This window comes from Cervus canadensis, chromosome 7 (genome assembly GCF_019320065.1).
Source record: "Cervus canadensis isolate Bull #8, Minnesota chromosome 7, ASM1932006v1, whole genome shotgun sequence".
NCBI classification, from domain to species: domain Eukaryota; kingdom Metazoa; phylum Chordata; class Mammalia; order Artiodactyla; family Cervidae; genus Cervus; species Cervus canadensis.
The window spans coordinates 83,737,033-83,752,209 of record NC_057392.1 but is presented as its reverse complement, the minus strand read 5'-3'; the positions used below and the strand labels follow the sequence as shown (position 1 = coordinate 83,752,209).

The 15,177-nt window shown below is 40.8% G+C and overlaps 1 protein-coding gene across 7 annotated transcripts in view; it reads right to left on the bottom strand.

Moving 5' to 3' along the window:
- VEPH1 (ventricular zone expressed PH domain containing 1) overlaps positions 1 to 15,177 on the bottom strand; it is a 312,127-nt gene that overhangs the window by 270,194 nt on the left and 26,756 nt on the right. For 5 of the 7 annotated variants that reach the window (XM_043473913.1, XM_043473914.1, XM_043473911.1 and 2 more), the window contains exon 3: positions 1,691 to 1,906. In XM_043473913.1, the coding sequence (XP_043329848.1) occupies positions 1,691 to 1,906 (216 nt within the window). Of the gene's footprint in view, positions 1 to 1,690; positions 1,907 to 5,321; positions 5,441 to 5,487; positions 5,709 to 15,177 lie in introns of those variants that run through there. The other 2 variants (XM_043473915.1, XM_043473916.1) reach the window with 2 other exon arrangements.

Sequence of the window (15,177 nt, the reverse complement as noted above, 5' to 3'; positions counted from 1 at the left end):
TTTTTGTATAGTTCTGTGTATTCTTGCTGCCTCTTCTTAATATCTTCTGCTTCTATTAGGTCCCTACCATTTCTGTCCTTTATTGAGCCCATCTTTGCATGAAATGTTCCCTTGGTATCTCTAATATTCTTGAAGAGATCTCTAGTCTTTCCCATTCTATTGTTCTCCTCTATTTCTTTACACTGATGGCTGAGGAAGGCTTTCTTATCTCTCCTGGCTATTCTTTGGAACTCTGCATTCAAATGGGAATATCTTTCCTTTTCTCCTTTGCTTTTCGCTTCCCTTCTTTTCACAGCTATTTGTCAGGTCTCCTCAGACAGCTTTTTTTTCTTTTTTGCATTGTTTTTTTCTTGGGGATGGTCTTGATTCCTGTCTCCTGTTCAATGTCACAAACCTCCCTCCATAGTTCATCAGGCACTCTATCAGATCTAGTCCCTTAAATCGATTTCTCACTTACACTGTATAGTCATAAGGGATTTGATTTAGGTCATACCTGACGTGGTGTAGCTCCTCTTGGCCACTGCCCAGTCAGTGCTTACTAATTGTTTATTATTAATATAGTCTTTTAGTAAAACAGAATCAGTGGAACCACTGCTCTAGCATGCTAGTTAATTCCGTGTAAAAAGAAGGATTAATCTCTACCTTAAAACATTGTGTTCAATTGCTCAGTTGCGTCCGACTCTTTGCGACCTCATGGACTGTAGCTCTCCAGACTCCTCTGTCCATGAGGATTCTCCAGGCAAGAATACTGGAGTGGTTGCCATGCCCTCCTCCAGGGATCTTCCCAACCCAGGGGTCAAATGCAGGACTCCAGCAGTGCAGGCAGATTCTTTACCATCTGAGCCACCAGGGAAGCCCAAGAATACTAGAGTGGGTAGCCTATCCCTTCTCCAGGGGATCTTCCCAACCTAGGAATTGAACCAGGGTCTCCTGCATTGCAGGTGGATACTTTACCAGCTGAGCTACCAGAGAAGCCCACTTTAAAACATTAATGATGGAAAGTAAACTGAAATGTGACCAGAAAAAAAAAAAAGAAACACCTATCAATATTACTGGTTGGTAAAATTTGTCATCTGCATTTTATAAGGAGGAAATTGTGGCTTAGAAATTATGTGACTTGGTAAACATTTCAATTTTACATAATTAGTTTGTGATTGAGCCAAAATTCCAAAGTCATGTTTATGCCAGTGGGAAGAAGTTGAATACAGTCAGAAGAGGCAGATATCATGGAAAATTCACAATATATATAGAAATGCACTTTACAATGACTTAGCCACTTCTCTCCACATATTCCAAGCTCATTACCCCTCAATTCAGAGTCTACCCCCTCTTTGGGTCTCCTTGGATGGAAAAGAGCTCTCCTTTTCTTAATTTTCCAATATTCCTCATTCAGATCTGGACACACAGTGCTTTACTGTTAGCTTTTTATATGTACATGTCTTGTCTCTCCAAATAGACTAGAGCTGGCTTACTTTGAATTCCCCACAGTGTGTCTTGCTGAATAGGGGTTCAGTAGAACCATCTTAGTTTATTAACTACCAGACTGCTCAGCTTAGCTATTGTTGGGCTATGGTGTCTTTTTACAGTATCTGAACACTACAGAAACGCTGGCTCTTGGTTCAGAGACACCACGTGTTCAACTAAGCTGCCAAGTCAGTATCAAATAGCATGATGCTGAACATAGACATACCTGTAAAATGCAACTCATGATATCAGATGCGATTTTTGCATGGGGAGTGTCTTCATCTTTCCCAGAGGGCCTCAGGTTATGTTCCAAGCAGGAGTCCCAGAGCCCCACAAGGGCCTTTGCATGCTTTTCAATCGACTCTGTCTCCCTGATGGCTGTTGTAATTCGCGTGATACAGATTTCAACCACCGCTTGGTCATTGTTATTGGTTTGGTAATCCTGTTTGAAAGAACAACTTCATGTGAAATAAAACTCTGGAAAATTACCCTTCAAAGAACCTACAAAATATGAGCTCAATCATACAGCAAATGGGTTTGCCACACTGTGGCTAAGGGATAAGGTTGTAAAACCCAATAAAAGACCTTCTTCGTTGGAGATGAGAACCTGTGGACAAGGTAGATTTGCTAACGTGCTAAAATGGAGCAGGTTTCTACTATCACAGATACACAGACAGGGAGCTTAATTATTCACTTGCAAGCAGGCTCAAATTTCATGCTATTTTAGAGTTCATTAGAGGTGAGGGTTTACTTTTGGCTCTGATATTTCAGCAACTTTTGTGAAATGTTTCAATTACCCTACAATTTCTCCTCATGAGCTTTCTCTTTCTGTACACAACAGAAATCTTTTCAGCTCTCCCTTTTCAATTAAAATACCCACTAAATCCTTTTAAGTGTTCCCCAACCAAATTTCCCTCTGTTCCCTTGTTTTAATTCTTCCTCAAATACCTAATCATCTTTTTTTTTAATTTATTTTTTTTATTAGTTGGAGGCTAATTACTTCACAACATTTCAGTGGGTTTTGTCATACATTGATATGAATCAGCCATAGAGTTACACATATTCCCCATCCCGATCCCCCCTCCTACCTCCCTCTCCACCCGATTCCTCTGGGTCTTCCCAGTGCACCAGGCCCGAGCACTTGTCTCATGCATCCCACCTGGGCTGGTGATCTGTTTCACCATAGATAATATACATGCTGTTCTTTCGAAACATCCCACCCTCACCTTCTCCCACAGAGTTCAAAAGTCTGTTCTGTATTTCTGTGTCTCTTTTTCTGTTTTGCATATAGGGTTATCGTTACCATCTTTCTAAATTCCATATATATGTGTTAGTATGCTGTAATGTTCTTTATCTTTCTGGCTTACTTCACTCTGTATAATGGGCTCCAGTTTCATCCATCTCATTAGAACTGATTATTGAGCAATAATATGATCTTATAAAACACCGAAATGTGAAAACTAGGCCCATCACTTTAATTTGGAAAATTGGCCTGACTGTGAACGCTGTGTGGTGGCTTAACTCTTACACTGCCATGTACCATTAGAGCCAGAAGCTGATGGGCTCTTCTGTCCAGCTGCAAGTTCCAGCTTCATCTTTTTTCTATTATAACTAATGTTGCAGTAAACATCTTAGGCATGAAACCGTCTCCATGATGTAGATTAGGTATAGCCTAGATTCTTCAGAAGTGGAAATTTCCAAGACAAAACTCAGCAACATTTTAAGGCTTGTGATACACAGTGGCAAACTATTTTCCAGAAAGGTCTTACTAATTTATACTTCTATCAGCTGGGTGAAAGCAAGCTTGCCCATTGTACCTTTGCAAGAACAGAGTATTTTTAATTTTTGGTAATTTTATACCTGAAAAACAGTATCTCATTGCTGTTTTCCATGGAATTTCTTGATCAGAAGTAAGGTCAAATATTTTCAGCATGTTGATTTGCCATTTGTATTTCCTCCTTTGGAAATTTCCCACTGTATCCCATGTCTATTTTTCCTTAGATGACTTCATTTTTTTTTTTTTTTTGGCTCTTCTTTGGTGAAATAATATTTTTTCTATCAAGGCTATTAAGTCAGCTTTTGACATACTGGTTGTGAATATGTTTCCATGTTACATTATTTTTAGGTTATTTTGCTGCTATTTATTGACATGCTAAGGTTTTAGATAGCCAAATCTGTCAATCTTTGGGACCTTTTTTTTCTTTTTTAACTGGAAATTTAAGTTGGTTAAATTATGTTTTTAAAAGATAATACATGAACATGATATAAAAATAAAAAAGATACAAAGAAAAGATTTTCAGTGAAAATTCTGTCTCCATCTCAGTTCCCTTTCCTGGGGAAACCATGCTCACCAACTTCTCATATTTGACAAGAGAAGTCCAAGTTCATATAAACATCCATCTACACTCACTCTTTTCTTTCTTTGTGATTCCTTTAATAGCTTTTTAAATATCACATTTTCTTTATTCATAGATCTAATAAAAATTTACCTGTATTTTTTCTACATTTAAAGAAAAGTTAACAAAACACTTAATGTTTGTTTAGTATTTCAGAAATTAATCTTTTAACCATTCACTTAGTTCTTGAGTCTATCTGGCATTAATGGAAAAGTAAGCCGTACATTTTCTACAAAGTAGCTAATCTAATTTTTCCATCATTATTTACTGAGTAATTCATTTCCTAGTAACTGTCTTATGTACATATCAGGTTCTATTTCAGGGCTGTCTTTTCTGTTTGTTCAACTTTTCAATTCTACAATATTAATTTTGGTACATTTAAGTTCCACACCTTTTTAAAAAGGTGCTTCCTAGTGTATTTTATGTCTCTATTGTTGCTGTAAACAAAATCTTTGTGTTTTCCTCATTAGAACTTCTAATGAATTATTGTCCATTATGTCAGCCTACCTCATTTTTGTACTTATTTTTTGTTGCTTTTGCCCCTCACTAAGTATTTATTGTTCACAGGCTTGCCTCCATTAAAGCCACAGCAGTGTTACCTACACACAAACCTTGTTGTACAGCCCCCACTGAGGGGCTCCGGCCCGGGTCCTTGGGGGGCCGAGGCCTGGCCATGGCGCTGGACGGCTCAGGATCCATCAGTCTGGCCTGCTTCTCTATTCCTGCCAGCAGCTCCCCACCCCGCCTTGGACTGCTCCAGTGGGTACGGGAAGGGCAAGGCCTGGTGGGAGGAATACAGGTCAGGCTCTGGCCTCTCGCCACCAGCTGTCCTGGCTCTTCCATGGCTGCCCTGCTGCTGGGCTACACTGCAGGCTCCTGCCTGATCTGGGAAACTGAGGCAGGCCACCAAGTCCTCCTCTGTCCTGACAGAAGGCGCTGTGAGTCCACCCTAAGGCAGAAGGCACCATTCTGCCTCCCTTCTCGGAGTAAGAATCCTGCTGCTCCAGCTGCCAGGAAGCCATTTTGGGGGAAAATGGTCTCTCTTCTGGGCCTCAGAGCTCATTTCCAGCCTCTGGCAGTGGCCCATGTCAGTGCAGCACCTGCCACCCTCAGGTCTTGCAGGAGAGCCCGGCTGTCACGTACAGGTGGACACCCTGAGGACAGTGAGTTCACGCGTAGTCACCAGCAAGCTAGGAAACCGTGCAAGATGCGCCTTGGCCCGCAGGCTCCAGAACCACCTGAAGACCCTGCTCTGCCTTCACCCCCTGTAATGAATATCCACTCTCCCAGGCATAATCTGAATAAATGAAGTTATCCTTCAAGGGCCCTCAGAAGCAAATATTACAACACCGCGTGGCTATTTCCAGGACTAGAAAGAATGAGGCTCTGATCTTGGGGCCACGGTGGCTGAGTCCAGGCAAGGGGTGATCACGTCTGCAGTAAGTTGTCTTGCACACTTACCTGAAGACCACAGAGGCGGGGAGGCCTTCCACATTCCAGCTGAATTGAAGGAAAAGAAGACACAGGTTCAGGCCAGCACCGCTGTCCCCAGGCCTGCCCCTCTGCTCCCCGCCGCCTCATCCCAGACCACCAGGGCCCAGAAAGGTCATCGTGGAACCCTCACTACCTGCCAAGCATCGCGGCTTCAGATCAGTAACCATCATCCTTTGTTTCCCAGAAGTGACAGGCCTGGTGTGAGCTGGGGGCTGAGCCAGAGGGCAGGGTTTCCTTCCAGAATCCACTTCCTTGTGGCTTCTGGAAGCTGTGGCGGACACGGCTCAGGTCAAGTCCTCTCCGGGCGGATTCTGAGGTTGGAAGAGGCTGGACTCCTGACGGGCGGCCCCTCCCTCAGGCCATGCTCGGTGGGCGAAGTCCGGCACACTCTCCTCCAGGGTCCAGCAGGCGTCCGCCTGTGTCCGCTTCTCCAGCGCCGCTCCTGCTGCAGCTCTGCGGCTCCCGCCGCTTGCAGGCCTGCAGCTGGCGCTGGGCCTTGTCCGGGAGGCCAAGCGCGGCCTCAGCTCGCTGCTTCCAGAGCAGGGCGCCGCGCAGCTGGCAGATTGAACTGGACGTAGGCGCTGGCAGATGGCGGCGTATCGGCCCAGAGGGTGAGTTCCAGAGGGAACGGCTGCCGCTCTGGCCCCTGCTCGGCTGCAGCCCACTTCATCTTCCTGGCACCCAGCGGCTCCAGGAGGTCTGAGAAGGCGCTGCTGAGGCCAGGCTCCAGGCTACCCGGGGGGAGACAGGCAAAGCGGAGGTGCTGGGGCCTCTTGCACAGGTAGGCGGGTAACGCCAGGAGATAGAGGTGGGGAAGACGGAGCTGCGGGCCCTTGGCCCTCAGAGCGGCACTTCCGGCCTCACCGGAGCCAGCCGACTTCAGCGGGGCCTGGTGGGTAACTGAGCCCCTTGGATAAGCTTGTTTGGCACAACCTAGAGAAAGAAAAATACTGCGCGAATTCCCTCCGTCAGCCTGTAATATCCACTGATTCCCATCAGTGCAAGCAGTTCTCCTCGAAGAGATTGGGGCAGAAGTAGATGTACTCGGATTCTGGATCCACGGGTGCTGGACACTGGAGTCCAGCGCCGGGGACTCGGCCAGCTGCAAGCCTTGCCTTGGGCTGTCCTTCTGGGCAAACCCGAGGAAGAAGACGCGGTGGCTCTGCGTCTGGCGTCTGTCCCGCGTGCAGCCTGAGGGCAGCAGGGTCGGGGCGCGGCTTCGCCGTGGCTCCCCGTGGAAGTCTCACGGGGATGTGTCCCGTATTTACTTTGTAGGGAGTTAGCTGTTCAGCTCATCTTAATTATAATATTTTTTCAGATCATTCTTTTGCATTTTCTAAAGATTTCTGTATTGTATCTGTACCTTTTATATATCTCATGGCTTATTGTGTCAGAATTTCCTATTACACATAGAAACAACAAAAGCAAGAAGGCTGGTTTAGTTTCTGGTTTTAGTTCCTGATTTTTAATATAAAGTTTATGGCCAAAAGCAACAGAACACTGTAAATGTTTTAAATCGTAGAGGATGCACCACTTTCTTTTTCTTTGAAAGTTTAAATATTTGTCTAAATTTTTTAATGTCCTCTCAGCATCTGAAGAGGTAACCAAGCATTTTTTTCCTTAGATGGCTTATGGATGTGAAGTTTAATGTTATCGTATAGAATGAAATTTCCAGATGTTCATCCATCACCACATTCCTAAAAAGAACACCACTTGGTTTGGTGGACTGTTTACTATATTTTCTTTTACCTTTCTCCTTTGTTGGTGACTGTGTTATTTTATTTTTTTTTTAATTGTAAAAATTTTTTTATTTTTATTAGTTGGAGGCTAATTACTTTACAATATTGTAGTGGTTTTTGTCATACATTGACATGAATCAGCCATGGAGTTACATGTATTCCCCATCCCGATCCCCTCTCCCATCTCCCTCTCCACCCGATTCCTCTGGGTCTTCCCAGTGCACCAGGCCCGAGCACTTGTCTCATTCTTCCAGCCTGGGCTGGTGATCTGTTTCACCCTGTGTTCTTTTATTTTAATGCAGCAAAATTATTAGTATTACTTGTGCCAGAACCTATACAGCAAAATAGTTACTTACAGAGTCAAATCATAGGAAAAAGTGGAATATTAGAGGGCAAAGTAATGATGCTGACTTTTCAAAAAACCTCTACCACAACAGGAAAACCAAAACCATCCTTAGGGGTGAAAAATAAATCAACCCTGAATATTCATTGGAAGGACTGATGCTAAAGCTGAAGCTCCAATACTTTGGCCACCTGATGTGAAGGGGCAACTCACTGGAAAAGACTCAGATGCTGGGAAATATTGAGGGCAGAGGAGAAGGGGATGAAAGAGGATGGGATGGTTGAATGGCATTATTGAGTCTGTGGACATGAGTTTGAGCAAGCTCCAGCAGATGGTGAAGCACAGAGAAGCCTGGCATGTTGCAGTCCATTTGTCACAAAGAGTCAGACTCGAGTAAACAATAATAAATCATTGGCATATAAAGAGGCTAACAAAGGTATAAAACATATTCAGCAGCCGCAAAATGAAGAGAGAGTGAAAAAGGTTTTAGATGATATATAATAAAGTGAAAGATGGGGATGAATTTACTTGTTACAATATATCGTATAATTGAAAAATAAAATGTAATATTCTAAATTTAAAAAAAAAAAGAAAGAAAAATAACAGAGAATGCCTCTGGGCTAAAATCACTATCTTTGGCCATAACTATTCTTATAAAAAGCAGTTATTTTAATGGCATCATCTTGAAACATGAAGCAACATCATATTGGTTATTTTATATAATAAAGGTAATATATACATAAAGTCAGATGAAACAGAACCAATACCATAGACAGAAGGAAGCCTATATTCCAACTCTAAATGCTAAGATGGTTAATATGATTGATCCATAACATTTTCTCTAACTCCAAGAAGAGGAGGAAATGGTGTACCATGTTGCTTTCAGAACATATAATAGTATCTGGTACATAGTTGACACTCAGTAAAGGTTCACTAATCTAATTTATTTATCTAATTCCTAAAAAATTGAAGTTTAGTTTATCTATTATTGTGTTAGTTTCAGGTGTACACTATAGTGGTCCAGTATTTTTTGCAGATTACATTATAGGTTATTATAAGATAAGAGGTATAATATATTATATTAGCATATAATATAATGCTGTATTCTAAATTCTTGTTGCTTATCTAGTTTATATATAGTAATTTATATCTATTAATCCCATAACTGTGATTTGTCCCTCCCCTCTTCCCTCTCCACTTTGGAAACCACAAGTTTATTTTCTATGTATGTGAGTCTGTTTCTGTCTTGTGTGTGTGTTCAGTTTTATGTCTGACTCTTTGTAACCCTTTGGACTGTACCCTCCAGGCTCCTCTGTCCATGGGATTTTTCAGGTAAGAATACTGGAGTGGGTTGCCATATTCTCCTCCAGGGGATCTTCTCGACCTAGGGATCAAACGTGTGTCTCCTGCGTCTCCTTCATTGCAGGTGAATTCTTTATTGCTGAGCCATCAGGGAAGCCCTCTGTCTTATATATATGTTCATTTGTATTATTTTTTTATATTCCACATATAAGTGATATTATATAGTATTTGTAGGGCTTCCCTGGTGGCTCAGATGGTAAGGAATCTGCCTGCAATGCGGGAGACCTGGGTAAAGAATCCATCTGCCAATGCAGGATATATAAGAGACACGGGTTGAATCCCTAAGATCTCCTGGAGAAGGGCATGACAACCCACTCCAGTATTTTTGCCTGGAGAATCCCCATGGACAGAGAAGCCTGGTGGGCTACAGTCCATGGGGTCACAAAAGAGTTGGACACAACTGGGCAACTAAACACACATAGTATTTGCATTTCTCTGTGTGACTTGTTTCACTAAGCATAATATTCTCATTGGTTTTAATTGAATAGGAAAGAAGATTTTGTTGGCACTAATTTTCAAAATTTAATTGTTTGAAAAAAATTTGTGGATCTTAATTTAAAATTTAATTAAAAAAAATAAGAAATAAGAGAAAAGTCTCCCATTTCCCCTGCTCATTATTCTTCAACAAAGTGCTGAGTTATTACTTTCTGGTATATCCTTCCAAAGATTTTATATATATATTTGAGTAAATGTAGGTATGTATGTATAGAAATATATGATACACATACATTCATACACACATACACTCCCCCACTCCTTATTTTACACACAAATGGTAGCATAATGGACATACACATCTGCCTCTTGCTCTTTCGCCTCATACTGAATCTTGGAAATCTTTTCAAACTAACATATAGTTTCCCCATTCAGTTTTATGGTAGGATAGTATTCCAATGTAAGGTTGTACCACTTGTTTTTATTGTTCAGTTGCTAAGTCATGTCCGACTCTTTGCAACCCCATGGACTGTAGCCTGCCAGGCTCTTCTGTCCATGGAATTTCCTAGGCAAGAATACTGGAGTAGGTTGCCATTTCCTTCTCTAAGGGATCTTCCCATCCCAGGAATCGAACCCACATCTGTGTCTCCTGCATTGGCAGGCAGATTCCCTATCACTGAGCCATCAGGGAAGCCCAAGGTTGTATCATAGTGTATTTAATTTGTCTCCTATTGATGACCATTTAGGCAGTTTCCAGTCTTTGGAATTACGAAAAATGTTGCATTGACTAACCTCATATGCAAGTTACTTCACACTTACAGGAGCAATTGTATAGGATAAATTCCTATACGTGGAAGTAGATTTGTGTCTTTTTATTACACTCCTGTTTTATATTTTCCCCTGGTTGTTATATCCTTACCATTACTATTACTTCTCCTGCTGTTGCTGCTGCTACTACTACACAGGAGATATAGAATCAGTTTGTATAGTTCTTAAGGGACATTTCTGATGGTGTTTTTATTAAAGTATTTTGACTACGGGATAACACATATTTATGATACTGGGTTTCCTATGTAACAACATAGCATGCCTCTCACCTGAAACTATCACAACGTTGTTAACTGACTATACCCCAATACAAAATAAAAAGTTAAAGAAAAAAGAACAAAGCATGCCTCTCTACTTTTCAAGTACATTTTTGTGTTCCTCAATAAGATTTTAAAGATTTCCTAATCTAGGGCATGCACATTTCTTAACGCAGACTGTTTATATATGTAGATACTTTATCTGTTTGTTGGCACTCTAAATTGGTTCCTCTTGACCAGTATTTCCACTGATTATTATTATATAAAATCTACCAATTTCTGAACACTAATTTGATACCCTACCAATACACTGAATTCTTTTAATTGTTAAGAGTGTTTTAGTTGATTCTCTTGGAGTTCCAGGTATGTTATTGTGTTATTTGCAGAAGATGGTAATCTTACTTCCTCCTTTTTAAACTTTGTTGCTAATTTTATCTTCTTATTAATTGCTTTGTCTGTAATCTCTAGAAAAATGTAAAATAATTACATTATACTAGAATGTCTTGTATAGTTCCTGACTTTAATGAAAATACTCCTAGAATTTCTCTAGTAAGCATTATACTGGATATTTTTTTTTGCGGGGGGTAAGATAGGTACCGGAGAAGGCAATGGCAACCCACTCCAGTACTCTTGCCTGGAAAGTCCCATGGATGGAGGAGCCTGGTAGGTTGCGGTCCATGGGGTCGCTAAGATTCAGACAGGACTGACTGACTGATTCAGTCATGACATGACTGAGCGACTTCACTTTCACTTTTCACTTTCATGCATTGGAGAGGGAAATGGCAACCCACTCCAGTGTTCTTGCCTGGAGAATCCCAGGGACGGGGGAGCCTGGTGGACTGCTGTCTATGGGGTCGCACAGAGTCAGACACGACTGAAGCGACTTAGCAGCAGCAGCAGCAGCAAGATAGGTACATTTTATAATGTTAAGAAATTACCAATCTATTCCTATTTTATTGAATTTATCTTTTAATCAGAATGGATGGTGAATATCATTAAGTGCCTTTTTAGAATTTATAGATATATCAAATTATTTTTGCCCTTAGATCTGTTAATATGACAGATTATAGAAACAAATGTCTTAATGTCAGTTATCTTCACATTCCTGGAATATATCCCATTGGATTCTGGGAAATTAATTTTTTAATGTGCTACTGGGTTTGATTTATTAATGTTTTATTAAAAATTTCACATCAATATTTGAGGGATTGGTCTATCTTTGTGAAGTTTCATAACAACTTTATGACAATTTCATAAAAAGATTTTGGAAGATCTTATTTATAACCTTACTTAATTTGTTTTTACTTTCATGTATTATGGCCCAAGAGAAATGAATTAAAATTTCCTACAACTAATGTATCTTGTCCTTTTTTTTTGCTGGTGTCTCCTAAAGTTTTTGTTTTATGAATATTGTTGCTACATAATTAGATACATAGATATTCTTAATCTTTATAACTTGTGAATCAAATCCTTTGTAGTAAAATTGCCTTTCTTGTCTCATTTAATGTTTTTGGAATACATGTTTCCTTGGCTGATATACATATCATGCTTTCTGTTTCTTTTGGTTTGCATTTGCTTAGCATCATTTGCTTATTTTATCCTTATTTTAAAAATTTTTTTACAGACTTTTACATTGATTTACATCAACTGAACAGCTGTTAACTTTGTGTAAAACAATTTAGTATTCATTATTCAGTGCTTCTGAATAGCTGAATATATGCCTGGCATATAAGTTATACAAAAATAAGAAGGTAGTACTTGATTACTTGATCATCATACGATTCCAAATCATTCTATCATAAACAACAATTTAAACATGGTAGGGATACATGTAGAGTTCAGATATACTCATTTGAGAAGAGAGGGCCTTGCTTTAGCAAATATGTGGACAAACTGCTTCTCAGAATTTTCAGCAAAGAGGATTAATTTTGACTAGGTGTTGATTTTCTATCTGAAAGTACCATCTCATGTACTTTATTTGGTAATTTGTCATGGTACCAAAAGATAATAATAACCTCACATTAGATTTGAATATGTGGTATGGTTTTGCTGTAAACATGAAGAGGATTTACTTTAATTTTAATTACTAACATATATTGTACTTAACCAAGTAAATTATTGTTTATCAACTTTTTAGTTTCATATTTTCTAAATCATTTTATTAAATATATGTTTCTCATTTTCTAGATTTTTCCATGTGATCCCATCTAAAAATCTTTTTCTTATAACAGGCAAGTTTGACCATTTAGATGAAATGATAGGATAGATATATTTGGTTTTAATATGTCATATATTATTTTATATTATGATTTTGTTTTTGCTTAACTTTTGGAGTTCAGTTATTTTGCCAGAAAGTGGCACATCTTGGATTAGCTAAAAACAAGGCCAGAAGGCACAAATAAGCTGTGTGAACAGGTGGCCCAGACCCCTATGTCATCGACTACTACAGAAATGACCTTACCCCCAGGACATACCACCAGTCCTATGGGAGGTTCCCTTATGATCTGCGAGAAGAGTAGGAAAATATCTGAACTTGGATTACTGACGGGTTGGCTCATTATGTGGATACAAGTCGAAATTTGACTGCTGTTAAGAGTATAGACCTACTTAGAGGTGGCCCTTGAAAGAAAACAGTAAGAGAAAATTCTCCCCATGGACACAGTTTCAGGCTGTGTACTTGGTCATTAACTTTATATGGGAAAAGGAATGTACAGGTAACAGCTAAGAATCATAAGTGGTGGGAGATGTCTTGACTGAATGGCCAAGGACCTGGAAGAAGGAAGATTGGGAGATCAGAGATAAGGAACATTGAGTTAGAAACATGTAGTTTGATACATGGGATTTGGCACAAAGTATAGATCTCTTTTTTATCCCATGTTAATGCCCATGAGAGCATTAACCACCAAAGAGGCACTGAAAACAAGTATACAGAATGGCTTAACCAGATGACATCAGTTTTATCATAGCCACTACAGTGTGCTCCAATGGCTGCATAAATGGAGTAGGCTTGCTGTGAGGATATAAGCTAGCACCACCCAACAGCAGAAGATCCTATTCCCCAAGGTTGGTCTTGTTATTATCGTCATTGCCTAAGTGTGCAATCTGCTAGCAACATAAGTCAATGCTGAGCCCCCCCAAATGGCACTATCCCTTGAGGAAGCCAATCAGTGATTTGATGGCAATTTTTTTTTATCTCGGATCTTTCCACTCTGAAAAAGACGTCAATTTGGGGTAGGATGCGGTGGGAGGGAAGAGGGGGGGTTCAGGGAGGATCAGACATACATATACCTATGACTGATTCATGTTGATATGTGGCAGAAGCCAACACAATAAAGCAATTATCCTCCAACTAAAAATAAATTTAAAAAGACATCAATTTGTATCATGTAGAATTTACATGCAATCAGGGTTTGAGTTCGTCTTTCCTGCCCACAGATCTGAAGCCTCAATCACTGTTTAGGGGATCACAGAGTATGTGACCTGCTGACACAGGAGCCCATGAACATTATGTCTGACCAAAGAACCACTTTACAGCAAGGAGCTCCAGCAGTAGGCACATGATCATGGAATTCACTTGTTCTTTTGCATGTCATAACCTCTCCTCCTCTACTCTGAAACTGCTGGATTAATAGATCTCTAGAACAAGCTTTTGAAGGAGCAACTCAGCCAAATACTCTATAAGGATGGGCCACAATTCCCCAACAATTAATATATATATACATACTAAAATGATGACTGTGGCATGGTGATGAACTCACTACAGGTAGAAGACATAGGGCTTCCCAGCTGGGACTAGTGGTAAAGAACCCACCTGCCAACACAGGATACATAAGAGGTGTGGATTCAATCCCTGGGTTGAGAAGATCCCCTGGAGGAGAACATGGCAACCTACTCAAGTGTTCTTGCCTGGAGAATCCCATGGACAGAGGAGCCTCACCAGCCCCAGTCCCTGGGGTCGCACAGAGTCGGACAGGACTGGAGTGACATGGCACGCACACACATGCAGAATACACAAGCCTGGGAACCCAGTCACTCCAGGCTTCCATGACAAGAGACCAGCAGAAAACAAAAGGAGTCACCATCCTGGCCAAGGGGGAAGCTGGGTGGCTGCTGCACAATGAGGGCATCTCAAGGCACTGCCTTGACCGATTCTGACGTGATGGACAATGGACCAGTCACAGCCTGAGAAGGGCATGGACACCAGGGTCCCAGACCCCTCAGGAAGAAGCATCTGAGCCACCCAACTGAGAAGCAGCTTAAATCAGCAGAGGTGCTAGCTGAAGGTGAGGCAAATCTAGAATATGTGATAGAGGAGGAAGACCATATTAACTTTCCTGTTGCTGCCGTAATGAATTATCACATGCTTAGAAGCTCAAGAATTTGTGTTGACAAATTAATTTTTTTACAGTTCTGGAGGTAAAAAGTTGAAAATGAGTCTCACTGGGCTAAAGCAGTGACAGTTCCCTTGGAGGCTCTGAGGAGAAAATCCCCTTTTCTTTCTTCTAACAGGTTATCTGAATTCCTTGACTCATGGCCTTCATGAGCCTCTGTCTTCAAAGTACATCACTCCAAACTCTGCTTGCATGATTCTATCTCCTTCTTCTGCCTCTTTCTTGCTCCCCTATATGTATTACATCCTAGAATGTATTACATCCTAGAATGTATCTTCCCTAAAATGTATGACATCTGAGAAATCCCTTTTGCCATATAAGATAAAATTCACAGGTTCTGGGGTTTAGAATGTGGACATCTTTTGCTCTGCTGTGCTCAGTGATGTCTGACTCTTTGTGGCCCCTTGGACTGTAGCCTGCCAGGCTCCTCTGTCCAGTGAAATTCTCCAGGCAAGAATACTGGAGTAG